The sequence below is a fragment of the Mauremys mutica genome, chromosome 9 (genome assembly GCF_020497125.1).
Source record: "Mauremys mutica isolate MM-2020 ecotype Southern chromosome 9, ASM2049712v1, whole genome shotgun sequence".
Lineage (NCBI taxonomy): Eukaryota > Metazoa > Chordata > Testudines > Geoemydidae > Mauremys > Mauremys mutica.
In genome coordinates, this window is record NC_059080.1 from 83,910,791 (window position 1) to 83,938,664 (window position 27,874).

The 27,874-nt window shown below is 43.8% G+C and overlaps 1 protein-coding gene across 10 annotated transcripts; it reads right to left on the reverse strand.

Annotated features, from left to right (window-relative positions):
- On the reverse strand, nt 1–27,309 carry TRIM59 (tripartite motif containing 59). Of its 10 annotated transcripts, none has more exons than XM_045029021.1 (5): nt 25,889–25,908; nt 19,401–19,501; nt 19,170–19,280; nt 17,218–17,346; nt 1–2,588 (listed from the first exon to the last, which is right to left on the reverse strand). In XM_045029021.1, exons 4-5 carry the CDS (start codon nt 17,218–17,220, stop codon nt 1,356–1,358), a joined length of 1,236 nt encoding a protein of 411 aa, XP_044884956.1. In that variant the 5' UTR covers nt 17,221–17,346; nt 19,170–19,280; nt 19,401–19,501; nt 25,889–25,908; the 3' UTR covers nt 1–1,355. The 10 variants fall into 10 exon arrangements, with proteins under 10 accessions (XP_044884956.1, XP_044884957.1, XP_044884958.1 ...); XM_045029022.1 differs by lacking the exon at nt 25,889–25,908 and adding an exon at nt 21,142–21,254; XM_045029023.1 differs by lacking the exon at nt 19,401–19,501 and having other exon boundaries at nt 25,889–25,946.
- Nucleotides 27,310–27,874: the final 565 nt, after the last annotated feature.

Sequence of the window (27,874 nt, forward strand, 5' to 3'; positions counted from 1 at the left end):
TATCAAACTTGATTTGATTCACCGGAGTGCGCAGCCCCACCCCAAAGCACTGCTTTACTGTGTTATATATGAATTTGTGTTATATCAGGTGGCATTATAATGGGGTAGAGGTGTATATGTGCAGTAATATTTAAGAATACATTTATACTGCATTCTCACATTATTTGCTACAGCTTTTTCTTAAAAATAAATAAATAAAGGTGAAATCCTGGCCCCACTGAAGTCTGTGGGTGTTTTGCCATTTACTATAGTTGGTGCAGGTTTCACCCCATATGTTCTTGCTTGCACAATTAGCTCCTTTAATAAAGCAGCACACATTCAGCAATTTTCGGGACTGTACTTTTACATTTTACCAAGAAATATCATCCCAAAAGTTTTAGAGTAGCACCCACACCTACTTGAAAGATACAAGATCACTTATACATGATGTACATAAAGAAACTTGAAGCAATATGATCCAACTAACAGCCTAGCACCAACAGGATGAACCCCAGTCATTTCATAAATGATTTAATGACCCAAAAATGGTTTCACTATAGATAGTGGAGTGGAACCTGCTGAAATGCAATATACACATATACACTTTTTGTACATTGGAGCTAATGACTGACTCGACACTTTGATTTACTCATCTCAGTTTTAATGTCTGAAACTCTAGGATTTGTCACCTCTCCCTATTATCAATTCTGTGTTAGTTTTAGCAAAACCCTACCTAAAAATTAGTTTAAAGGGACTGGGTAGTAGATGCTTGAGAAGTAGTTACAGTCTGTTGGAAACTGCCTTTCCCAGGTTGGAATCTGTGAACTTATGGCTTTCTTAGAGATAATAGGGCTCAATTCTGATTTGTTCTTGATTTTTTTTCCAGAGATTTAGGTTTCATATCTTTAGGTTCTCCTACATTACAAATTATTATGGGCAACTGATGAAGGAGCAATGTATTTGACCGTGACCTCTTACATGCGACTGAAGAGTGGTACATACTACTTTAGGAGGAATTACCATCCACCTGTCATTGAGTTGAATGATAATCAGTAAAAAGCAGAGATTCAGAAATGGGCATGGTAGTGGGAGCAAAGGATGGGAAAAGATAACGGAAAAACAGGGGTATTAAGAGAGAACCCTGCCCCACACACTCTTCAGTCTCATCCTTCACATATTTCTGCAGATGGGGAGAATCTGGTGTAATGATTCTGGTATTAATTAATCTAGAGAACCAGTTTAAATTTTTTGTAAAGGATCTATTTCAATAGCATTTACATAGAAAGTTTAAAAAAAACAAGAGCCTTGTACAATAGTTCAAACATAATGAGGATTCCTATAATTATCCTACCTGCTAATCTCAGTATTTCAGATACTCAGAAAGAAAAAGTAACAATTCTCCCCATGAATTCCATCAAGAAATTAGATGTATGGCATAGCATTTCCATTACTGCCTGCAAGTTGTTGCATATATCTTGATAAACAAACTGCAAGATGTCTGAAATATAGATCAACGTTACCTCATTTACAACTGACAATACAGGTTTACTAAATGAAATCACAATTATCACTATCATCATAGAAATTAGCATCACTGTTAGAGGGTTTATAGACTGGAGCAATTCCTTAGACTGTCCTCTTTCCTTCTCACTGCCTTTGGGGCATAAATTCCCTTTTGAAATCAGCTTTATTTTTGGAGTGAGGATCTTGTTAATCTGACCAATTTCAGTTTTGGACCACACATCCTTCAATAGCTGTCCTATTCGTGGATAAACTTCTACAGGTTTGATATCTGGTAGTTGCTTTTGTTTCAAAGCTTTTATGCGTTGGCGCACAACATCAACCTTCTCAAGGAAAAGTAGTGGAGACTCCTCTTCTTGAACAGATGTGTTCAGTGACATTAAATCAAGCTGTTCTTCTCTGATTCTTTTCATGTTTTCAACGAGTGGTGCATATTCTTCAGAAATGTGAGCATTAACTTCATCCAAAGCAGCTAGCAAAGCTTGCTTTTTATGCTCCAGTGTGTCATTAAGTTTCTTAAAATATTGCAATACAGCTTTCTTATCGTCTTGAACAATGTTTTCATAATGAGATTTCTGTTCTTCCAACTTTTCAATGAGCAAACATACATTAGTCCAATGTTCATCAGTTAATTGCTCAAGGAGTTTCCTAGGAGTCTCCTTTTCTTTCATGTAGGCACTCTGAAGGTCATCTATGGGATGACCATGATGTTTACCTATTGTAAGACAATGGCCACACACTAATTTTCTATCCAAAAGACAATAGACATTTAATGGCTGCCTAGAATGTTCACTACATGTTGCAACATCTGGGTGGTCTTCTTGCTGATATTTTTCAATGATAGCCTTTAATGCAAAATTGATAGGTAATGACTCAGTACCAGATGGAGGAATTTCAACAATGCTTCTACAATTGGGACACTTCAGTGGAAGTCTTAGTGGTCTCCATATGGAAAAGTTGCTTGATAGCTGAAGAATGCTTTCCAGACAATTTCTACAAAATGTGTGAGAACATGGTAGTACACGTGGGTCTTCAAATATACTATAGCAAATGGAACAAGTTAGTTCCTCCTCAAAATGATGCATTTCCTATAATAACAAAAAAAATAGTCCATTTATACAATTTAGTTAATATATAATGAACTGGTTTAAAATAAGTTACAATTTTAATGACCAGCCTACAGTACCATGGAATTTATCAACCAAAGTCCTAGCTGCTAAACTGGTACTTTAGCTGTTATTCCTTGGTGTCTGAAGCTATCCTAGTGTTCCTGCCTTCCTAATACATTTTTTTTTTTAATGGTAAATAACTTTATAGCTGGGTAGTTAGTTTTAACATATACAGATGCCCCCCCTGACTTACGCAATCGTTCCGTTCTCAAAAGCCTTGTGTAACTCAAATTTTGTGCAAGTCGGAAACATATGCCCGTACGTTACGCAAAAATTTCCCCAACTCGAAAATCCTATTTCTTGCTTATGGAACTTTTTCTGTAAGTGTGAATTTGCATAAATCGGGTCTTGCGTAACCCGGAGAGGGTGTGTAGTTAGATGGCAATTTTGGGATTAGGGGTTCCCCCGAACCCATTACCCTCACAGTTTGGGGGAACCTGGTATGCCCAAGATCCCTGGGCTTCAAGTCCTGCACAACCCATCCCTGGGTCTTCCCAGTTAGTGATCCCCATGACTCCTGCTTATACTGTATCATGTTCCCTCCAGGTGGGAGACTTGTTCTTTTCCACCTGAAACACAACAAATATGCAAATGCCAACTCTGAAGACGTGATGGAGCATTCCATGAGGCCCCAGTCTGATCCTGGATCTTCTAACCCCCCTGTATATAGGAACCATCAAGTAGTGCCTCTCCAGACTTGGCATTCCCTAGCCGTAGAGCATCAGACCTCAGGCTTAAGGACTCTAGCCGACAAAGATGAGAGGAGAGTAAAGAAGCACCCTCATAAGAAGCAGGAGAAATCCCGCCCAGTCAGGCTGGTGAGAGTCCGCACCCCAGTATGGGCATGTCTGAAGCTCACAGGGAGCAAGGGTCAGTACTGCGGGCCCTGAGAGCCATGTATACTTCAAAACCACCGCCTGTGCGGGGAGTAAGAGAGTGGGAAGGATCAACCATAGCACTGCCAAGGGAGAAAAAGGATCAAATACTGAATGTACCGGCAGTACCATACCACAAAGAGGAGGACTCAGTGGTCCCCACACACAGCAGGTGATATTGAAGCTCAACACAAGTCTGCACTGATGCTTCTGCCTAGAGACTGAAGTTCCTCTCGCTCTCCATCTGCTAAACCTTTATACCATCCTCAATGATCTAACAGTTTATACTGACCCAGAGTTCACAATATTCTCAGATCTGATCATTCCCAGAGGTGCTACATAGTTGCTGTGCTATTTACTGGTCCTATCTACTAGCCACGGTATCATGCAATGTGGTACCAACAGCTCCACCTCTAGAATCCAAAGACTCATGCTCTTCCAGCAGGCTTGAGGCCAATGCAGTGGGTCTTCAAACCAGTGTGAGATGCAAGATTACCTCCAACAGGGGTTCCAGAGTCTCCTGGGCGCCCCCCCCCCTCATAAAATAAACTATCAGGTGTAGAACCAATGGTACCCTTGCCAACCTCATAAGGGTACAGAGGGCACCACCTCTGTAACCATAAGAGCCCACATATTGGCCATATTGGGGCACTTGGAACCCATACTATAGAACTCCTGACTTCAAGAGATCTGAGTAGGAGTTTAGTGAGAGATCACCTTCCAGAGAACAGCTTCAGCCCCCTCAGGAGTGCTATGAGGAGGAGAAACCATGCCCACTCAATCCACCTGCAGCTCTCTCGTCGTCATCTCCTAATGAGGCAGTTGCACTGGCCTCACCATTGCCACCTGATGACCACATAAAATTTCAGAACCCCCTGAGGAAGATTGTGGGTGCTCTCCAGAGTCCCCTGGAGGAAGTTCAGGACCCTACCTACAAGCTTCTGGACATCCTCTAGAACATAGCAAGTAGGCACTTCCAGTCAACTAACCATATTGGAACCAGCCAAGATAATTTGGCACACTCCATGCCCTCATGCCTTTACTCTGAAAAAGATGGAGAAAAGATACTTTGTTTCATCTAAAGAGCACAGTATTTGTTTTCCAATCCTGCCCCAAATTCCTTAGTGGTCCAAGCAGTCACTGAATTCAACAGACTGCATCAGCCTACATCCACTCCTTCCAACAAAGATGCCAGAAAATTGGAGCTCCTTGGAAGAAAGTATCTCTTCCACCAACCTACAATTTCATAGGCACTGATGTCTAAATATTACTTTATTCACTATAAGTAAATTGTCTGTGTTTGCTAACGAGCTTCCATAGGAACTCAGGCCTCAGTTTCAGGCTATTTTTGATGAAGGATAAGCGGATAACTAATTGTTCCTCCAGGCAGCATTAGATGCAGCTGACATGTTTGGTTATTATGGACTTTCTGGCTTCACACATCTGGGTTTCCCAAGGAAGTTCAAGCTACTGTGGATGACTTCCCCGTCGAGTGCAACAATCTGTTCAGTGAGAAAACTGATGAGTTGTTACACACCCTCAAAGACTCCCAGGCAACCCTCTGGTCCTTGGGGCACACACCCTAGCACCTTAGAAGAACTACTCCAAACTACTTTCATACAGACAACATCCTTCTCCTCATCCCTTTTACTATCACAAGGCCACTGAAGCGTCCAAGAAACACCAGAGCGTACACTGCAGCAGAAATGTATGCTTTCCCACTCATCCCTCTCTGACCTCATGTCCTGAATAGGATCAAGCAGGACAAAGCAACAGTAATCCTAGTTGCTCCTTTGTAGCTGAGACAGTTTTGGGTCATCAGAATCCTCCAAATGACCTCTCATCTTCATATAAGCTTACAACTGCTTCCCACTCAAAATGAAGGCTAGACCATCCACTCCACCCCTCCACTTCACAGCCTGATATTCGGACGGACAACGAACCTAGAGAGGTCATACTCTGAGGAAGTCCACTCCATCCTCAATAAACAGAAGAAAACTGCTCAATCTTCACCCACCCTATGATTGTGAGATTTTTTTAAGGGTCTCATCAGAGCCTTTCCTCTGGTATCAAAACCAGTTCCTAACTGGGAACTTAATCTGGTCTGTCCCCACTTATGAATTCATTATCTGAAACTTTGGCCTCATGCTCTCGTCTCTATCTATGAAAGTGGCTGTCCTGATGGCTATCACCATGGCCAGAAGAGTTAGGTAAGTTTGGGGCACTTATGTCATACCGTGTTCCATAAAGATAAGATAGACTGAAATTATATCCCAAATTCATCCCAAAGGCTCTCTCCAAATTCCATCTGAATCTACCCATACAGCTATCTGTCTTCTATGCAAAATCTCATATCACCAGAAAGGACAAGACACTCCATTCTCTAGATGTCCACAGAGCCATGGCTTTCTACCTGTAAAGGAAATCCCCAAGATTATTTGTTTCTCTTTCTGACCAGATGAAAGGGGAAAGCAATTTCTGGAGTTTTTGCCGTGAGATTGATTTCAGGCTGCATTTTGCTTTGTTGTGAACAAGTGGAAACTCTTCCCCCACATCAAGGCATGAAGGCCCATTTGACCAGAGCACAAGCCACCTCTGTCACTTCTCTCCAGGGTACACCACTATAGAAATCTGTAGAGCAGATACAGCAACATAGTGTTCAGTACACACCTTTACTAGACATTACAGCAGGGGTCTCAAACATGCGGCCCTCGGAGCTCTTCCCTGCGGCCCGCGGAGCTCCCCCAGTTACTTCCTGTCGCCGCCAAACTCCCCTCACCCCCGCCCCCCTCCCCGAGTTATTTTCTGTGCCTAAGCTCCCCACGCGCTGCTCCCCAATGTTTGGGGCCGGGTCTCTCCCCTGGCCCCACCTGCCGCCCCCACGCGCCTCCCCCCAGTGTCTCCCGGCCCCCACTTGCTGCCCCCTCACCGCCCGGGAGCCTGCCCGGGAGCTCACGCTGACTCCACTCCTCCGCTATGCCGGCTTCCGGCATCACCTGCTGCCGCAGGGTCCTAGCGCCCCCCTGCACTAGGGCCAGGGCAGGCTGCCCTTCCCCTGCCCTTCTGCCCTAGTCCTGAGACTCTCCAATGCCCCGAGCCTCTCCAATGCCTCAAACCCCTCACCTTCAGCTCCACAGCCCTCACCCCTGCTATCCCCAAACTCCGTCCCAAAGCCTGCACCCCCACCCCCTGCCGCAGCCTGGAGCCTGCACCGAGCACAGAGCCTGCACTCCAGACCCCCTCCCCCACCCAAACTCCAGCCCAGGGCCTGTACTCCAGACCCCCTCCCCCACCCAAACTCCCTCCCAGAGCCTTAGGCAGTAAATCTAAGTGTGTGTTTTGTCGTTTGAGTGAGGTGCATTACTGAGTGTATATATTTATTAAAACTGCTTGGAAATGACTTCGTCAAAAAAAAGAACACTCATGGAAGAAAAGAGAGTTTTCCAAGACAAATGGGAAAATTTATATTTTTTCACAGAGGTAAAAGATAAAATTCAATGCCTTATTTGTCAGCAAACGATTGCTGTTCCCAAGGAGTATAACGTGCGTCGGCACTATGACACGATGCACCGTGAAAAATATGATGCATTCACCGGAAAAATCCGAGAGGAAAAAGTTCAGCAACTTAAAGCAGCATTTGCCAAGCAAAGAAATTTATTTTCAGGGATTAACAAGTCTAGCGAAGATTCAGTAAGAGCAAGTTTTGTGATAAGCGAAATGATAGCTAAATCATCGCGACCTTTTACAGAAGGCTTATTCATAAAAGAATGTCTTATGAAGGCCAGTGAAATTTTATGGCCTGATAGGAAGAAAGTTTTTGAAGGCATAAGCTTGTCTGCAAATACAGTTGCCTGCAGGATAACGGATTTAGCTGATAATGTGTAAAAACAATTGATTCAAATGGCAAAAGACTTTGAAGTATTTTCAATTGCTCTTGATGAGAGTACAGATGTATCAGATACCGCACAGTGTGCAGTGTTCATTAGAGGTGTGGACTGCAATTTGAATATAACTGAAGAATTGCTAGACTTAATGCCACTGAAGGGTACCACAACGGGACGTGACATATTTCAAGGATTGGAAGAGTGCATTGAAAAAGCTGCGCTGCCATGGAACAAACTCGTATCTTTGGCTACGGACGGTGCGCCATCAATGTGCTCTGAAAACATTGGTGTGGTTGGATTATTGAAGACCAAACTGAACAGCCTCAATATACCAGGAATTAGCTTCACCAGTATACATTGTATTTTGCACCAAGAAGCCCTGTGTAGTAAAAGTCTACAAATGAAAGAAGTTATGGATGTAGTTGTTAAAACTGTTAATTTTATACGTGCACGAGGGCTGAATCACAGACAGTTCACTTCTTTTCTAGCAAGTATGGACAGTGAATATGGGGAACTTCTGTATCACACTCAAGTTAGATGGCTGAGTCGTGGAAATGTTTTGAAGCGTTTTTTTGCACTTAGAGGAGATTGATTCCTTCATGAAAATGAAAAACAAGGAGGTTCCACAGCTTGCTGATTCCACTTTTATCTGCAACCTTGCTTTTCTAACAGATGTAACTGATCACCTGAATGCACTGAACTTGAAACTTCAGGGTAGAAAACAGGTGATAACACAGATGTATGACAGTATTAAGTCATTCAAAGTCAAGCTTACTTTATGGGGGAAACAGATGACTGCTGGCAATTTGGTCCATTTCTCAACTCTGAATTCCTTAGGAAAAGTTGAACCCAAATCCTTGAAAGAATATGCAGAGATCATTTCTAACTTACACAAACAGTTTGATGTGCGGTTTAAAGATTTCAAGGCACTTGAACCACATTTTCAACTTTTTTCCACACCATTTGCTGTTGAAATTGACAATGTTGCAGAGGAAATGCAGGTGGAGTTAGTGGAGCTTCAGTGTGACACGATTTTGAAGCAGAAGTATACAGATGTTGGAATTCCAGAATTCTACAGGTTTCTTTCACAAGAAAGATTTCCCATGTTATTCTCTGCTTCTGCAAGGATAATGGCAATGTTTGGAAGTACATATATATGTGAACAGTTTTTCTCTTCCATGAAGATTAACAAATCTGTGTTAAGGTCAAGGCTCACTGATGAACATTTGCAAGCAACACTGAGATTGGTTTCATCTCAGGATATCAAACCTAATATTGATGCTCTGGTTGATGCAAAACGCTGCCAGCTAAGTGGCCAAAAATGAAATGACTGTCAAAATTAGCACTGACGTTTCACATTACAGTTAAAGAAGTTAATAAAAAAGTTAATAAATTGACTTTTAATAGCATACTATATTTTAATACTATACTACTATATTACTCTTCATTTTTTTTTCTGCCTACCTCCAGGCGCTTCCCGCCACCAAGCCACCAAACAGCTGTTGGTGGCGCTTAGCACTTTCCAGGAGGGAGGGGGGAGGAGCGGGGAGCCGCGCGCTTAGGGGAGGAGGTGGAGAAGAGACAGGGCAGGGGCGGGGCCTCATGGAAGGGGTGGATTGGGGGTGGGGTCAGGGGCAGCAAGGGGGCGTGTCAGTGATGCGGCCCTCGGGCCAATGCACTAGTCCTCATGCGGCCCTCGGGGTCATTTGAGTTTGAGACCCCTGCATTACAGCGGGCTTCTTCTGCAGATGCATCCTGGGGCACAGCAGTCCTGCAGTATCTGAGGTGAAACATAGCTCCTCCCATCCTCCTCCGTTGAGTTACTCACAATGAATATGCACAGAGACCACTATTTAAAGAAAGAGAAAGGTTACTTACCTTAAAATAACTTGATATCTTTGAGATGTGTGGTCCCTATAGGTATTCCATTACTCTCTCTCCTCCGCCTCTGCTTAGGATCCTTCTTAGAGTAGGAACTAGAGTGCCGGTTGGTCTCACCGCTACCTATGCTCTCAATGCAGAGCCACAGGTACAGACTATTGATGCAGCTAATGAAGAATCTTCCAATCTTAGGTGCATACATACCCTCAGTGAATACCCTGAGGGACCACACATCTTGATGAACTCGTTATTGTAAAGTAAGTAACCTTTCTTTTCCAACTTGTTACGTATGGCAAAGCTGAAATGAGGAGCTTACTGAAGGTTGCTAGAACATGACAGAAGGAGAGGAAACAGGAGGGACTGGCACCACCAGTGGGATCACAGCAACCAAATGGGAAAGAAAAACCAGGTGAGAAAATAACTAGTCAATAAAGTCATTAGGACTTTATGCTTCTAAATCCCTTAGATGTTTTGGAAAATCTCCCTGATAGTGATTAACTTTTTTCAAAAAGAAAGAACACTAATTACATTAAAAGACAGTTATAAACATACTTTTCTAATGTAAGCAATTGTAGTCAGCACAGGGAAGTTGCACAATTGTAAACAGAAGGGAGATGGGTCAATGCTATGAAAATTAGCTCTCCTGTAAAATATAGGGTATAATCCCTGGCTGCTAATAAAATATAATTGTAAATGTCCATGGCTGTGAGCTATTGCCAAGCACATTATTTAATAGCTTCTAATTTCCTAGTGATGGCATTACCTTTATTTAGATTATCATTTTAAAATATTTAGGGCTCTCCTGAATTATAATATCTTATATAAACCCAGATTTAATTTTACTACCTCACTATTCCTGAGGGAATTCTGCACTAGTGTGCGTGCGCACAATTAAGGAGCCCCACATACTTTTAACTTTTTGCACAGAAAAAACTTCTGCCAAAACGTTGCTGGAGTTCTGCCTTTTGACCACCAGAGGGCACTGTCACAATAGACCAAAAGAGCAGCTCCCCACCAGCTCAGAAAAGAGCGAGCCTGCCTTCTTTGCAGCAGGCCAGGTCAGCAGACAGGGGCCATGGGGAGACAGACAGCGTTGGGTGCTAGGGAAGTCAGGCAAGGGCTTATAAGGACTATTGGGGGAGGACAGACTGGTGCAGGGGCTGAATGGGAGTGGAGGCACAGGGCCACAGTAGGGAGGGAGGTACAGGGCAACATGGTGATGGAGGAAGGGTTCAGAGCTACATAGGGACAGGGGGTGGCTGGGTGAGGGCACAGACATATGGGGACAGGGGAAGTGGGTGGAGGGACAGGTGGAAAAGGGCTGCAAGGACACATGGGGATGCAGGAACACATGGGGACAGGAGCAGATGCGCCTGACTGAATGAGAGAGGTTAGGAGTCAGCCGAAGTCTGCATGGGGGAAGCTCCCTAACAATCCCTCCCCGTGTCACTCCCCCCCCCCCCAAAAATTGTTCCATACTTTTCCCACCCTACCCAACAACCCTCCAAGTTCACACCCAGTCTCCTTCCCAGCAATTTTACTTCTCTCTCCCTCACCTCCTCCATTATCCCTGACTCTCTTTGCACTGCTTCTGAGGAGTGCAGGAAATACGGTTCTGTATTGTAGTTTAAATGAATTATTACTCAGAGTTCTGTATTAATATGCCTAGTAAGGAATCTATTTGTCAAAAAAACATTTCCTGAATCAATTTTGTCGTCTGTATTGTTACAGATATACTTGCTGACAGGTATTTTTAAATAAATGACCAAAAATAATTGAAACTGGTCTGATTATATTTTGCTATTTTGATGAATAAAATATGCAGAATTTTAAAATATTTTCCACAGAATTTTAAATTTTTTGCTGCATAATTGCCCCAGGACCAACATCATATTGTTCTCCTATAATGCTGAATTGATTAAATGTATTTAAATGTTCTGGTGCACACAATAGACATTTACAAGTACTGCATTTAAAGAGTCAATCATAAGATCGTGTTTCTTTTGTTTGCTTTTTACACCACAAATTTAGGCTTAATCTAAATTCCATTTCAGACATTTACATGTTTCACTTTTTCCTTTCAGCCAATTTAGTGAAATCACACTTAAATCACAAATGATCACAGTTATTCTGCTTCTTTGTGATTGTTTGTTAAGGAAAATTAATGTTAACACTGAACATCACTGCAGCACTTTTGCCTCGTCCCTTTAATTGATTCTGTAGTTCAATTATTTAGATTTTGCTGCATTATAAAAAGCACTTATCCTAACCTTTATTCTGAATCAGAACTCCTACTAGGCTCCTATTCTGCAATTGACAGAATGCTGGTAGACTGCTGCACAAATCTCCTTTAACTTTCCCTTTTTATGGCTATTTGTTTAATTAGGATGATAGCTAATCAGGAATTGTGTTAATTAAATTGTGTTTTATTCAAATGTTGTGTTTCTAGTCTTTTTATAGTATCATGACTTGTAGTTGGTTTTGTATTGGTAATTACTGTATTTGCATAACATATGTAATTGATCAGTTGACATCTATGATGGTTGACCTGCGGTGGTTTATTTCATGTGTGTGACTTGAAGCTTTTGAATAGAGGTGGTGTTTCTTCCTCAAGACTGGAGTTGGGGAGGAGGTATTTTTCTTTTCTTTTTGTTCGAAAGATACTGTGAGTCAGAACATTCACCATTGCATTTTGGTGATAAATAAGAATTATACTTAATACAATATTATTTAAAGACTGAGGAATACCTTTTTGTATTGGAGAATGACAGTCTTTGTTACTTTGTTGCTACCGCTTCTAATCAGCAAGTCTACAGTGGGCTGTATTTGTTGGGCACTCATGTTTATGAAATATTTTTGATTCAATGTGTACTGTTATTTTTATTTCAACATCAATAATATTGCAGGTCAAAATTAAAATCCTTTGGCAGAGCTGGATGAGGAATCTGCCCACACCACCTGGCTCAAACCAGTGCTTTTAGTTAACTCAATTAATTCTCGTAGTAAAGACACATAAAATAAACAATTCAAACATGTCAGATTCATGAGTATTATGGGAATGATGGGAATTATATTTCAAATTAACTAAAATACTGATTTAAACTACTAAGTCTGTTTACTTTTATACATATTGTAATATTTAAGTAAACAGGGTAGTTATTATGAATCAACAGATCTAGCACATAGCCCTGAATTTAAAAATAAATAAATAAAGATGAATCATTTTAACCACACCCCTATATCTTATACATCAGGGGGGGGAAATTTCAAGGGAGATGGACATCCTTTTATTAAAAAAATCATTGTGGCCTGTTCTGTTTATGACATATGCAGATGAATTTTATCTTCAGGAAATTAGTTTGAAACTGCAAAATAGTATGTGTCCTCACCATAAGAAAAATCAAACAATTAATGAATTTACAAGAAAGGTGTTAGCACTGTTATGAATCATCTCAAACTATGGAAAAGAATACATAATGAAACCAAACAGCATTTACCATCAGCAAATAAGTTTCTTTCTAGTTTGTTCACAGCTACAAGCTAAAAAAGTGAAAAATGCAACCAACCTGTAGGCCTGTGTTCAGCTCAGGACAAAACAGTTTCATAACTCAAGAACCATACAGCTGCTAGCCAGAAGGAGCCAAATTCCCATTACCACAGAAACACCCTGGAATGTTTCCCAGGCAACAGAGATTTAAAGTGTGACGGCAGTTGCTTATTAGCGAATATGTTTCAAAAATTTTTAAAAAGGATTTACCCCAGTAACCCTTGTTTTCAGCATGCACTGCCATCACAGCTCAACACTACAGGGTGTGGTCACATGCCTACAGAACCTTGCAAGTTAGGCATGAGCACACATCCCCTAGCACAACAGTCCATTGTTCAAGGGTTCTATGAAGGAGAACTCTGGTAGATAGGAGAGTGAATTTCTCCATCTTTACTGTCATTACATTCATACACTTCAAAAGACTATCCAAGTAGTTGGTGCTAACATTTGGCACAAGTGTCATGCATTTTTTAAATTCTCCTGTACTGCTTGCTTTCCCATGACTCAACAGTTGAGGATCACGTCTGAGTTGCTCTTGCACAAAGCGTTTCCTCTATAGACATTGAGGAAGCAAAAGGTAATGTCTATATTCAGTTTCACTGTGCTCTTGAGAGCAATGTTGAGGAACTGCACAAGCAGTAGTTTGGACATCATCTGCAAGGGGTTGAAGTAAAGATGTGAAGTGCAGGGAAAGAGAAATCAGAGGAGAACCCAAAAGATTCAGGGAAAGGGGATGGGGAAAGACAAACAAGTTCCAGGAAGGGAGTTAGCAAAAAATAAGCAAGATGCTTACTGGGCAATATAGTTAGGCCCATTATTGTGTTTAGAAAATGAGTTTCATTCCAGCAAGAGGGTCATTAAATCTCTGCAGATTTATACAGTCAATAACATGAGACACCTATGTGTTAAGTATTCTCTGTGAGAAACCCTGCAGTTTTCTGTTATGGCACATCCAAAGCTACCAATTATGACAATATACCAACAAAGGGTTCTTGTCCATAACTTCATTAATATTTGCCCTGTAAGGGCCCAAATTGACTGATAATGTTTGAAATGTACATGGAAGTATATTAAAGGTAAGATGGAAAGGACTGAGGAATTCAAAAGTCACACAAGAAAAAAAATTGCAAATACACAATTTTATTTTTATTCTTTTATTTTTTAGTATTTATGGACAATAAATCCATAGTCCTAGCCTTCACAACCTCCTCAGGTAAGGAGTTCCACCGGAGCCTGGTGTGGTGCACCACATATGCACACACCACCATCTGACCTAGTAGGCATAGGCAAACCCTGGCCATGGTCAGGGGGAAACGCAGAGACTTCCGCGATGATCAAGGGCAGCATACCGATCTCCCGGATCCAGGGAGGGGATGAAGGAAGCCAGGGAGACTTCAGTTTCACTAAGTAGTAGTTCAAGCCCCAGAAAGTCTAGTATGGGCCGCAAACCGCCCTTGCCTTTGGGGATAAAAAGTATGAGGAATAGAATCCTTGTTCCTGTACTCCACAGGAACTACCTCCACCGCACCCAGCAGACCCTCTACCTCCCATATGAGAAGATTCTTGTGAGAGGGATCCCTGAAGAGAGACTGGGAGGAGGTGTGGGAAGTGGGGGTAGAAAGTAACTGAAGGGTGTAACCCTGCGCCACCATATTGAGGACCCATCGGTCCAATGTTATAGACGCCCACGCAGGGAGGAAGGAAGAAAGGCAGTTGACAAACAGAGTGGAGGAAGGTTCACCCTCTCTCTCCCTGTGGTTGACCACCTCTACCACTAGGGAACTGTGAGCAGGACAGGTATAAAGGTACTCATGACCCTTGGATGGCACAAAGTACTTGCGCTCCGCCCTCTTGGAGATCGGAGAAGGGGATTTGCCAGAGGGCATTTGTAATTTTAGCAACCCCTTATGTAGGGGCAAAGCTACCCTGGAAAAGGCAACAGGGCAGAGAACATTAAAGAAGGAGTCTGTGGGTTCCTCTAACTCCTCCATCTGGAGGCCCAATTTGGCGGCAACTCTAGCAGCTCCTGATGCACCTTGGCATCATCCTGGGACACCGGTGGAGGGAGCCCATCTGGCGATGACGAGGAGGAAGCCAGTAGCATGGGGTCCTCTGCAACCATAGGTGGTCCAGCAGCTTGCTCACCCACTTCCTCCTGTGCCATCACTTCCCGCAGCTCCCACTGGCTGGGAACGGCAATCCGTGGCCACTGGGAGCTGTGGGCGGCCGTGCTTGCGGACAGTCAATGTAAACAAACTGTCTCGCAGCCTGTCAACAGACTACTCTGATGGGCCGAAGGTTGCTCACCACTGAGTTAGACTATCTATCATCCTTTTTCCCCTGTAATACTGACTACTGAGCACAGCATTTTTTTGAACTCTTAATGTGCGTTTTGTCTTTTAAATGCCTACAGCAAGTGGAACCCTGTGCCACTGGGTGTCATCAAATTCTTTTGAAAGGTGCTGTTGAAATGATTCAGCAATGTATCAGTTATCACAATGCAACTCTAACTATGGTTGAGCACATTCATGGTATTTATCCTACCTGACACCCAAAAATGGTTGAGCGGATTCCTTCTTGACTGAGGCTAGGTGCAATGCAAACCAGTTATAAAACTGGATTTCTTTTGAATCTTAGATGACTGACAAGGGATTTCCTGGTTTCTGTCACTATTCTTGAGGGTGGTCATATTGGTTCAGATGAATACATGTGTTAACTGGTCAAATCCAAAGCTTCAAGCTTTACTATTGTCTCTTTTTATGTGGTGCAAGTGGCTGGCTCAATACTGGCTTAACTTCCCAGTTCTTGCATAGCGGATGCTGAAAACATAAACATACACACACACACACTCACTCTCTCTCGAAAAAAAACCCAATGAAGTAAGTTCCTGAAAATCTACATGGTTGACAATGTCCATTGCTGTGCTGGCAATATCCCATAAATATTCATTGTTGTTGCTGGAAAATGTGGTGGTAATAGGACCATGCCCTGTCTTCTTTTTGTTTGAAATTAAATTTATCGTCATTTGAGACACCAAACCTCCCAGTAAGAAGTAAAGACTTTTGTGTTTATTTTTCTAAAATGCTGCCACTAAGGAAAATATGCTGTTTGCTATGACAACACGTGTGACTATGAATATTTAGGAAGAAATTAATTTAAAATATCATGCATTTATCATCCAAATACTTTGCGCCTAGAGTAAAAATGGAACATATTAATAGCTATACTGAACACTCTCACCACCATAGCCCTCGGGCAGCCTGCGCCCCAAACCCCTCATCCCTGGCCCCACCCCAGAGCCCTCACCCCACCTCCGGACCCCAATCCTCTGTCCCAGCCCTGAACCCCCCTCCCTCACTCCAAACCCCTCAGACCCACCCCCACCACATGAATTTTGTTATGTGCACCAATGTGGAGGTGATGTGTGGTACACATCACCTCCACATTGGTGCACATAACAAAATTCATTCCGCACATGCGTGGGAAAAATTAGAGAGAACACTGGTCGACAGCTGGGTACTTTTGGATGCGGCATGACAGAAAACGACAGGGTTTCTTGTGGAGAACTTTTAACACAAGATCTCTCAGGTTATTGCCTAAATAAAATTGTACAGAATATATAGTGCCCCTTTCACTGGGATGGAATGACACAACAATGGGTCTCAGCATATGGCCTATGGTTTTAGGGTGGAGATTCAGCTTTTTCTAGGTACCAATCTGGACTGGCACCCAAAAGAAGCACAAAAATAAGACATCATCCCTAAAGGATTTCCTTTGCCTCTCCAAAGAAAAGCATGAATGATGGGAGGGGTAAAGTTCCTCCCTTACAGAGCTTTCAATTAAGGGCCATCCAACAACAAAAACTGGAATGGTCATAATTTTATCTTGAATTAGTAAGATTGCAGCCTAGATAAACAATTAAGAGTAGTTATTGTATATATCCCATAGTTATGCTTTGGTTTGGTTTTCTTGGTACAAAGAATTTAGAGTTCACAGAATTTCTTTTTTAAAAGAAGTCTTTTAGTTTAAGTAGATCAAAATTGTCTAACAATTTTTTTTAAGACACTGCATTTCACAACTAAAGGTCCTGAAACTACTTAACTAATTCATGACTCAAGCCATTGTGTAGGAATAAAATTATATCTGGGTAACAACTAGCATGCCAAAGTGCAGATGGATGTGATCTTTATACCATTTAGCTTTATAACAAAAGCCACCAGTAACAGGGCTGCTAACATCATAGTATTATATTGCTAAATAAAATTATTTTTAAATTTTCAAAATTTAACAAAAGTGATGACAATCTGTACTTCCAAAACAACATGTCTTCAAAATGTAAAATCTTTGCCAAGATAACATACCATTCTCTGAAACCATCCAGTCAACGTGCAGTGGCAGTCAAAAAACCTAACAGAATGTTAAGTATCAGAGTTGCTCCCATTCTTGCAAGCACTGAAGTCAGAGACTGTTCCTTTGGGTGAGTACTAAACCTGGGATTAAGATCAGAACCTGGATTAGAAGAACTATATTATAGGCTTCAGATTCTCCTTTGTTCTGAACCGTATCAGAGGGGTAGCCGTGTTAGTCTGGATCTGTAAAAGCAGCAAAGAGTCCTGTGGCACCTTATAGACTAACAGACATTTTGGAGCATGAGCTTTCATGGGTGAATACCCACTTCATCGGATGGGAATCATTAAGAGATAGCTAATAAGATGGAAAATATCATATTGCTTCTATATAAATCCATGGTATGCCTACAACTTGAATACTGCATACAAATGTGGTTGCCCCATCTCAAAAAAGATATATTAGAATTGGAAAAGGTTCAGAAAAGGGCAACAACAATGATTAGAGATATGGAATAGCTTCCGTATGAGGACAGATTAATAAGATTGGGACTTTTCAGGCTGGAAAAAGAGACAACTAAACGGGGATATGATAGAGGTCTATAAAATCACAACGGGTGTGGAGACAGTAAATAAGGAAATGTTATTTACTCCCTCTCATAATGCAAGATTTAGGGGTCACCAAATAAATTAATATACAGCAAGTTTAAAACAAACAAAAGGAGTATTTCTTCACACAACACACAGTCAACTACTGGAACTCTTCGCCAGAGGATGTGGTGAAGGCCAAGATTATAACAGGGTTAAAAAAAGAACTAGATAAATTAATGGAGGATAGGTCCATCAATGGCTACTAGCCAGGATGGGCAAGAATAGCATCCCTCGCCTCTGTTTGCCAGAAACTGGGAATGGGCGACAGGGGATAGATCACTTGATGATTACCTGTTCTGTTCAGTCCCTCTGGGGCACCAAGCATTGGCCACCATTGGAAGACATGATACTGGGCTACATGGACCTTTGGTCTGACCCAGTATGACTGTTCTTATTCACAATGTTAATAGTGTAGTTATCTTAACTCTACATTTTAGATACTTACCAACTCTTTACCAAAAACAAAAACAACCCCCACCCCAACACTTTGTTTTAAACTACAACATGCTTATAAAGGTTCTCTCCATGTAATAATTCCTACTGAAAACATTAATTTGAAGGTCAAAATTTAATTTAAAAATTTGTAGACAAATTATTTTTTAAAAAGTGGATTTGTGATCTGTTTGCCTCTTTATGATAAAAGTAGACCTGAAGGTTGCTTTTTTTGGGTTGGTTTACTTTTTAAGGTCTTCCCCCTGTTTGATTTTCACGATAGAAATTCAAGTCTGGTCTATCCTGAAGACACATTGACTTTGTCTACTATTGGGATTCCTTCCGAGACCATTTGCAAACAATTTATTACTCCTGGGGGAATACTGCACACACACAGAATTCGTGTCCCCTGCAGATTTTTTTTTTCCTCTGCAGAAAATAGATTCTGCTGGAGAAGCACTGCAGTTACATCTGTCATCCACCAGGGGCTGTTGTGGCACCAGAAGAGAGGGCATCTGGCTCAGAGCTGGAGCAGCCAGCTGCAGAGAGGGAGGAGGAAAGACTCCTTTCCTCACAGCGCCATGCCCGCAGGGCTAGGTAAGGAGAACCGGGATATGGGGGCGGGGGGAACAGAGAGAGCAGGGCACATGGGGCTGCTGGGGGTTCACATAAACTGGGGTTCAGAAGGGGTAGTAAGACCTTGATAATGCCCCACCCACAACATCTTAAGTCTCGCAAGCCTTTCTGGGAACATTTGTTTAGCCTCATGCAATTAGACTACGATCACAAGAAGGCTTGGGCCTGGGCTACACTAGTGGGGGGGTTTGAACTAAGATATGCAACTATTCACGTAGCTGAAGTCGAAGTATCTTAGTTCGACTTACCTGGCTGTCCTCACAGCAGCAAATCAACCGCCGCGGCTTCCCCGTCGACTCCGCTTACTCCTCCTTCTGAGGTGGAATATGGGTGTCGATTCGGAGATCGATTTATCGCGTCTAGAAAAGACGTGATAAATCAATCCCCAATACATCAAACACTACCCGCCGAATCGGCGTATCCTTAGACGTACCCTTAGAAAGCAGAATGCACTAAACAAGACTTCAAAAAATAAACACCTTGTGCCAGATCCCACGCAGAAGGTTCCTGGGTTTGACCGTCTATGGTCATCTTGGTCAACTCTGAACCAAATCCAACGAACCAAGGTAGATGCGGACATCTAATGCACAAATGAAAAATCAAGGTCTCCCTGGCATGCGAGTGTGGTTCCCCACTACAGACCATCAAACATATCACTACCTACTGCCCAATTTATAAATATGAAGGAGGCATTACTGCAATAAATTCTACCTACTCCTGATGTAGCTATTTGGCTAGATCAACTTCAAGTAAAATTGTAGTTGCTGCTCTACACCAGCCATATGGAAGAAGAAAAAGAAGAGCTAGTGCGGGGGCAGATTTGGGCAGGGGTACAGGAGCTAGTAGGGTAACAGCATTGAGATGGGGCTGAATGGGAGAGGAGGTGCAGGGCCATATTGTGGGGGGTGGATGAGTGGGGGTACAGGGACACGAGGATGGGGGAACGGTGGGTGAGTGGGGAATCTGTGTTCCCTGTAAGCTGCGCACTTCGGCAGCCACACAGGAGAAATTAATTGATAGAGTGCAGCGACGTGTTCAGGTGCCCCTCCCCTTACGTTGCTCAGTCCTGCAGCTGCTCCTGCGGCCCTCCTGCTGGCAATGCAGAGCGGGGGGGAGTGAGGGGGGCGGGGGAGGGTGCTGATGTCAGGGTGTCCTTCCCCCACCCCTGTACCCCATCTCCGCAGAGCAGGGCAGAGGGGACAGCCCGGCTCAGGAGGACTCAGAGCTGCTGTGGTCTGAATGGTGAGTGTCTGAGTACCTTTCTTAAAGAGACAGTGCACTGTTTCTGAGATTTCCCCAGCAGCCAGCTCTCTCCATACTCTTTCTCTCTCCCCCTGCACCTCATCTCTGCAGAGCTGGGGAGGGGAGACAACAGGGATCAGGACAGAGCAGGAGAGCTTTCAGTGAGTATCTTAAAGAGACAGCACACGGCTTTCCCCAGCAACCAGCACACACACTGTCCGTGTGTCTCTCTCTCTCTCTCTCTCTCTCACACACACACACACACACACACACACAGTCTCTGTGTCTTTCACACACATCTCCCAACACATATTTGTATTATTTTTGTTACTTCTTGGTACTTCCTGCAATGCATATATATTCTCTGTAATTTTATTCTTTCGAAGTGTTATTGTAGTGTTTTGACTGGTCTATGCATTTCATAATTTTTATTTCTCTGACACTTAAATGTAATTATTTGAGTATTGAGTTCTAAATGCCTAACATGTCCTGGCTGGGGTAATTAGCCCTATGGTAACTTTTTAAAAATATATATTATATCTAGGTTTTTTGTTTCTACTGGTGACGCACATGAAGTCCATTGTCCTTATTCTGCTGCTCTGACTCCTTCCTTGCCTTAGAACCATGAAATCTATCATTTCATGATCACTTTCACCTAAATTGTCTTCCACCTTCAGATTTGCTACCAATTCCTCTCTTTTGGTCCAAATCAAGTCTAAAATGGCTTTGCCCCAGTTTCTTCCTCCACTTTCTGTAATAAAAAACTTGTTTCTAATATATTCCAAGAACTTATTTGAAATTTTGTTTTACCATATTACTTTAACTACCCAGGCAGCCATTGGAAAAGTTCTCCATTACTACCAGGTCTGATGGAGTACTGTGTCCAATTCTGAGTGCAACACTTTTGGAAAAGATATGGATAAATTTGAGAGTCCAGAAGACAGCAACAAAAATGATCAAAGGTTTAGAAAGCCTGACCTTTTAGAAAAAGTTACATATGTAGTCTTGTGAAAAGAAGACTGAGGGAGGAACTGATAACCGTCTTCCAATAAGTTGATGAGTTGTATAAAAAGGTCTGTGATCAATTGTTCTCCATGTCCACTGAAGGTAGAGTAAGAAGTAGTGGGCTTAATCTGCAGCAAGGGAGATTTAGGTTAGATATTAGGAAAACTTTCTAACTACAAGGGTAGTTAAACTCTGGAACAGTCTTCCTAGGGAGGTTGTGGAATGCCCATCATTGGAGGTTTTTAAGAACAAGTCAGACAAACACCTGTCAGGGATGGTCTAGGTTTACTTGTTCCTGCCGCAGTGCAGGAGGCTGGACTTTGTGACTTCTTGAGGTCCCTTCCAGCTATAAATTTATATGGATTCTCTGAATTAATGTTAGGCACGGTAAGAAAATGTTCAAAAGTATCCCTGTTGTAGAAAGCAAGGGGATAAAGAAGCAGACAGATGGTCAGATTCATTTTCAGGTCACCTTTAAGCAGAAAGGTAACAAAGCCCATGGCTCAGTTTCATCTCTTAATAATATTTTCCCTATTTCATGTTCATTAAAACTAGTGAAGCTTTGCCTCAAAGAGTTTCCCACAGCGCTGGTATCACTTGTGATACCACTTTTCAGCAAGATGCCATGCACCAGCAGTTCATATTGCTTACAGTGAATCAAATTTACTTGTATATAAACTGACTATTTTTGTTCCTGGTCTCCTTTCCTTAACCTTAAATTGTGTCCTTAAGGGTGTCCTTAAATTGTTAGCTCTGCAGAGAAGCCACAATTTTCTTCAGTGTTTGAAATGCACTTAGTACATAATGGGTGCTACCATAAATAAATAAATAAATAAAGATTTTGAATTTAGAGTCCTGGGCTAACCATAGAGGGTGGAGCTTTAAAATTGCTTCAACAACTAACAAACAAAGAAGAACTAACTGGTGGAGATAGTGGTGGATATTTAGACTTTTTCTAAGACCTTTTGATATGAGTACTTCACCAGATATTGTTAAGGAAACTTGCTAACTATGAAGCAAGAGATAACATCTTCCAATACACATAGTGAAATCAAAATACATTAGTGGGTACCCCAGGAATCAGGGTACTGGTAGGACAGGGGCTAGATTCACAAGGGACTTAAGCCACTACTGGCCTCCTCATGTGGATAAATCCAACATTTAGGTACCACTGACATTCACAAATCCACCGGTCAGCTGCCACCTAACCCTTAGGCACATGAGTTTCTGCTGGTGGGCATGCACAAAACTGCCTACATCCTGATGTCAAGCTGTTTGGTGCCTCAGCTCCTGCCTAAACCTCAACAGGATTCTCAGACTGGGCATTACCTCCCCTGTGTGTACATCCCATTACAACCAACAGCCCAGTGACCACATCCCAGGTGAGGACCCTAACCACTGAGCTATAGAGTCAGAAAAATGGCAAGAAATTATCTATCGCACAGTAAATATGTATACAAAATGGAACAGCTTCAACATGAGAGATTTCAGGGAGTCCAACCAGAGAATACCTAATAGCCTGGGAATGAGGGCACTCTCCTGGGAGAGGGGAGACCTGGGTTCATGTCCCGACTCCAAATCCAACAGAGTTGGGATTTTAAGACAAGTCTCCCCACTCTCAGGTGAGTGACTTAACCACTAAGCTATTGGCTATAATACAGATGCTCCAGGGGTTATGCAAGATCCAACTTACGCAAATTCGCACTTACGGCAAAAGTTCCATAAGCCAGAAATAGGATTTTCGAATTGCGGAAATATTTGCGTAACGTACAGGTATACGTTTCTGACTTATGCAAAATTCAAGTTATGCAAGGCTTTCCGGAACAGAACGATTGTGTAAGTCGGGGGGCGGCTATAGGGTGGTGTTCTCTCACTATTCCCCACCCCCAAGAAAAGGCTAATCTAGCATGGGTGACTACTCCAGGAAAAAGTCCATGGCTGTGAATCCTGAGCACACACAGCCACCTCACTCCAGCCTGTCAGTCAGGTAGCTAAGGCCAGATCAATGGAAATCCAGCACTTAAGCCCCACTTTCTCCTCTGCTTTTGACTTCTGGCCAGTTTAGTCAGGTGGCTTCTTAAATTCCTTTCTTAGGCTATGTTTACACTGTGCACCTTGCAATGGCACAGCTGTGCCGCTGCAGCCAGGCAGTTGTAAGGTAAGCAGTGTAGCCGACAAAGCACTGTCCACACCAGGGCCGTCCCTAGACATACGCCGCATACGCAGCTGCATAGGGCACCATTCCCCTCGCTGGCCGCAACTGAAATGCTCTTCTCCTGCCCCTCACCCACGCTGGGCCCACAGCCTTCTCCCCGCCCCTTCCCTCACTCCTCAGCCGGCTGGCTGAGGGCTCCAGCCTGAGTCCGTCCCAGCCCCAGGGAGCCCAGAGCGGCGCACCCCTGGCCCATTGCTGCCCGGAGCAGAATTCCTCCCTGGACGCTGCCTGCCTGCGCCATTCGGTCTCCAGCGGGGCCCAGGCTGGGCCAGGACAGGAGGAGTGAAACTTCCATGTGAGTGGGGAGGGGAGAAGGGAGGAAGGGGGAACTTAAAGTGACAGTGTGCTCACTGTCTCTCACACTTCCCTAACACACACACACAATCTCCCTCACACACAGACTGGCTCTCACACCCACATACACTCTGCCTCTCTCAAATACAGATTGTTACACACACAGTCTCACACTCCCCAACACACACACTGTCACAGTCTCACACACACTGGCTCACTCTCTCTCACGCACACACACGCGCACACACACACACACTTGTATTATTATTGTTATTACTGCTTGGTACTTCCTGTCAAAATGTTCGTGGTGAGCCAGAAGTGGCTAGGGACTGCAGGAGGGCTGTGAGCTCTAGCAAGATGCAGCCTCCATGTGAAGCAGGAAGCCTGTCTTGAGTCACTGCCACAGCATCTGTTGCGAACGATGCTCAATGTGTGTCAGCAATGGGGAGGGGTGTTCTGGCGGTCCATGGGTGGGGGTGGTGGCTGTGCCCCCTTGACACACTGGTGTCAGCGGCGCCAGCTGGAGACCTCCTTCAATGGAGCATAGGGGCACCAGTTTAATAATACTGCATAGGGCCCCATAAATCCTAAGGGTGGCTCTGGTCCACACTGGTGCTTTTCGTTGTTAAAACTTTTGTCTTTCAGGGTTGTGTTTTTTTTCCCACACCCCTGAGCAACAAAAGTTTTAACAAGAAAAGTGCAATGTAGACATAGCCTTAACCACCCAACTGTCCCCTGTATGCCTAGGCACCTACCTCGGGGCTGTGAATTCCACTGAAAGGCAGGGTACTTAAGGGTTAGGCATTGCAATGCTCAGCATTGCAATAGCTAAGTCCCCTTTGTGAATCCAGGACCTGCTGCTTAATGTCTATATTAATAACCTGGAAGAAGGGGTGAACAATGAAATGACAAGATTTGCTGAAAGATACAAATATAGAATAGTAGAAAATAAGAAGCAGGCCATCCCTCATCTCTGGGCAATAGTGCGGAATCAAGCAGCCTTATAATGACCCCTCTAGTTCTATGCACTGTTGTTGTCGCCATATCTGTCCTAGGATATTAGAGACACAATGTGGGTGAAGTAATATCTTTTAAGTTGGTCCAATAACAGTATGACCTCAACCACCTTGTCCCCCACAAATCCTAGTTTTTTCCACACAAAGGATATTCCTGCTTGGGGAGAACACACTGCTAGAGCCTGTGTTGAGCACAATCCTTAGGTCCAACCTGCTCAGCAATTCAGCAATCAGCTGGCCTGGGATAGCTCAGTCAGAGGAGAGCAGCAGACCCTGGCTCCCTGAGCTTTCTTGTCCAGGCAGTGGTCTCAGTAGCTCCAGCTGAAGAAAGAAAAGGATCCAAACACACTGACAAGGAAGCATCAACCCTTCACAGTCACAACTCTTCTCCCCCTCAGAACTAACTGGTGCATTTTAGCAGGGCTGCTAAAAAGCCTGACAGCCCTTACTCAATATGAGCTGTCACAGCAGCATCAAATGAACTAACTACTCGTGTCCGTAGGTCCATAGTTTGTGAAGCAATTTCTTATGAACAGTACTACAGGAATATAAGGTACAATTAAATCCTTTTTGTATTTAAGGGGGCGGGGGAGAACAGGACATACCCACTGAGAAGGGTAGAGGCAGCAGTTTTCTGTCCCAGTTCAACTGTAACTTTAGCAGGAAACACTTTCAATGTACACAACGCCTTTCAGTCAAAAATCTCCAGACACCTTTATAAACATTCAGCGTGTTTATTAGCACGAGTCACTTGAATTCAGACATTTCACAGCAGCCCCTGTGAAGGAGCCACTACGCCCGCAGACACGGAGAGGGCAAGCGACGTGCCCTGCAGCCCCCAGCGAGCGAGCCCGCGGCAGCGCCTGGAGACCCGCTCGCGGGAGTCCTGCCAGCAGCACCCGGAGAAGAAAGGGCGGCAGCTGACTCGCCTCAGACAGTTACACCGCGCTGTCGGGGCACAGGGACCCTGGCTAACGTCCGTCTTGAGCTGGCCCCTACTAGAGCAATGGGGGTAGGGGCTACAGCCCGCAGTCTGACCAGTGCCTTCCCCTTTAAGGGCCCAACAATCGCCAACGCCTTAGTCCTTCCCGTCCGTTAATCCCTTTACCAACGCCACGCCACACGGCCCCCCGCTCAGCTTCCCCGCGCCCCTCCCCCGCGGCCCCGCGCGGGTAGCCGTAGCAGGGAAACTCACCTCGCCCGCACAGGATTCCCCTCAGGCAGCCACTGACACCCTCCCTACTAGGTTTCCCAGCCCGCTGCTAACCACTAAACCCCTCCCCTGGCCCCCTCCTATCAGAGGCTCCCTCCGGGAAGGAAGGCAGAGACGGTACGGAACCCCGTGTCGCGCATGCGCAGCTGCGACCCGGCAGCCAACCGGCAGCCGCAGAACGTTCAGTTCAAAAGTAAACCTGAGGCGACTGGCGGCGTTTGAACGGTCGCTACTTTCAAACCTCAAGCAAACAGCCGTTAACGGCTATTTAGTTTAAGCTGCGCTAGAGCTGTAGTTACACAGCTCTCCTGGCCTGAGGGGAGTCTTCCCACCTGCCCAACACATTTAGGCCTGGTCTACACTAAAAAAATTAGATGTGTTGCCGGCCCAAAGGGCCCGAGGGGGCAACAGCGGGGTTCGTTGCCCGGTGTGCATCGCACTAATTAACACACCAGGGTGGAGAAGCAAACCAAGTTTATTTGAGCTCAAAAAAAGGTGCAAGGGAGAAATAGCAATCTCAAATCCTGCACACCCGCATGCAGGCGGAGTCCCAGTATTTATACCCCCCTTGTTTTGTTTTTTTTAATCTGTACTTTTCCACTGTGGGGAGTATTTTCTCATGCATATAACCTTGATTACAGCATCTGCTTATCTAGTACCAACCAGCCTTGCAGCTGCCAGTAGTCAGCACATAGCACAAGAGGTTACAAAAGTTTAGTAAGGCTAACAAAAGCGCTTCACATAGAGGTACTTTGGTTCACATAGGCCCAGAGCCATCCTCCCGAGTTACCTAGATTTATGCCTAGTGACACCAACAGGTGGGTGGAAAAATCCACACAAACCTGGGTGATGTGTGACGCCAACCTAAATCCCTGTGTAGACAGCACCGGGTTGATGGAAGAATGATTCTATGTACCTAACTACTGCTTCTAGGGGAGATGGATTATCTATGCCAATGGGAAGACCCCTCCTGTCCCATAGGTAGTGTCTACTGAAGCACGACAGTGGCACAGCCGTGCTGCTATAGCATTTTAAGAGTAGATATACCCTATTCACTAAAGTCAGTGTGCACAGCTCACACTTATGTTCTTGCTTGGACCCAGTGGTGTGAAATCTTGGCTCTGTTAAGGTCAATGGCAAAGCTGGCTACTCACTTCAGTGGGGCCAGGTTTTTATCCAAGATTTACATTTCTGTCCTTCAGTCCTTTCCTGGAGCTCCAGATTGGACTCAGAGGTGCCCACCGGGCGCAGTTTCCCTGGCTTGCTCTGAGTGTAGGATGACCAGATAGCAAGGATGAAAAATTGGGACAGGGGGTGGAGCGTAATAGGGTCCAAATATCAGGATTGTCCTTATTAAATCGGGACATCTGGTCGGTCACCCTACCTGAGTGATAGATGTCCATCAGGCACAGATGCCCTGGGCTCTGCGAGGGCTGAGACAATAAGTCAATTGTCTTGTCAATGCAAAAAAGTCCACTGTTAGTCTCACACTAGTACTGCTCCACCAGTAGTAGCAACAATGGAAGTTGTACGAGCTGGCCAGAATGTTAGATGACAGGTGATTAAAAATATCTGCAGACAGTCTATCCTAGTGCTCCTTTCATTTTCATTGCTAGCACTGGTGGAGCTATACCAGGGTAGCTCAGTAACAAGGTGAATTGCTTAACAATCTTGGTATAAATGTAGCCAGTCAGGCAGAGATATACAGGAAGGCTCCTCAAGACAGCAAGAACTGCAAAGAAGAAGACTATCATATGGACAGTGGTGACGTTGTTTGAAAGAAATCTAAGAGGAGGCTACTGTTACATTAATGAAGTGAACAGGGCATGGAGGGACACATTATTTGCCAGCAAGATTGAATCAAGCGGATAGAGGGTTTTGAAAATAAAGGTGATTTTGAACAGAATCCTGACATTAATTGACTTGTTTGAGGATATGATTACTCTCTTTTGTATATGCAAGAAGGCT

Bases quoted from the DNA above. Each gene is read 5' to 3' on its own strand.
- TRIM59 (XM_045029020.1), bottom strand. From the start codon at position 12,914: ATGAAACTGTTTTGTCCTGAGCTGAACACAGGCCTACAG. The intron at 2,589-12,875 runs GTTGGTTGCATT...TTGTTATTATAG, and splicing joins AGCTGAACACAGGCCTACAG to GAAATGCATCATTTTGAGGA.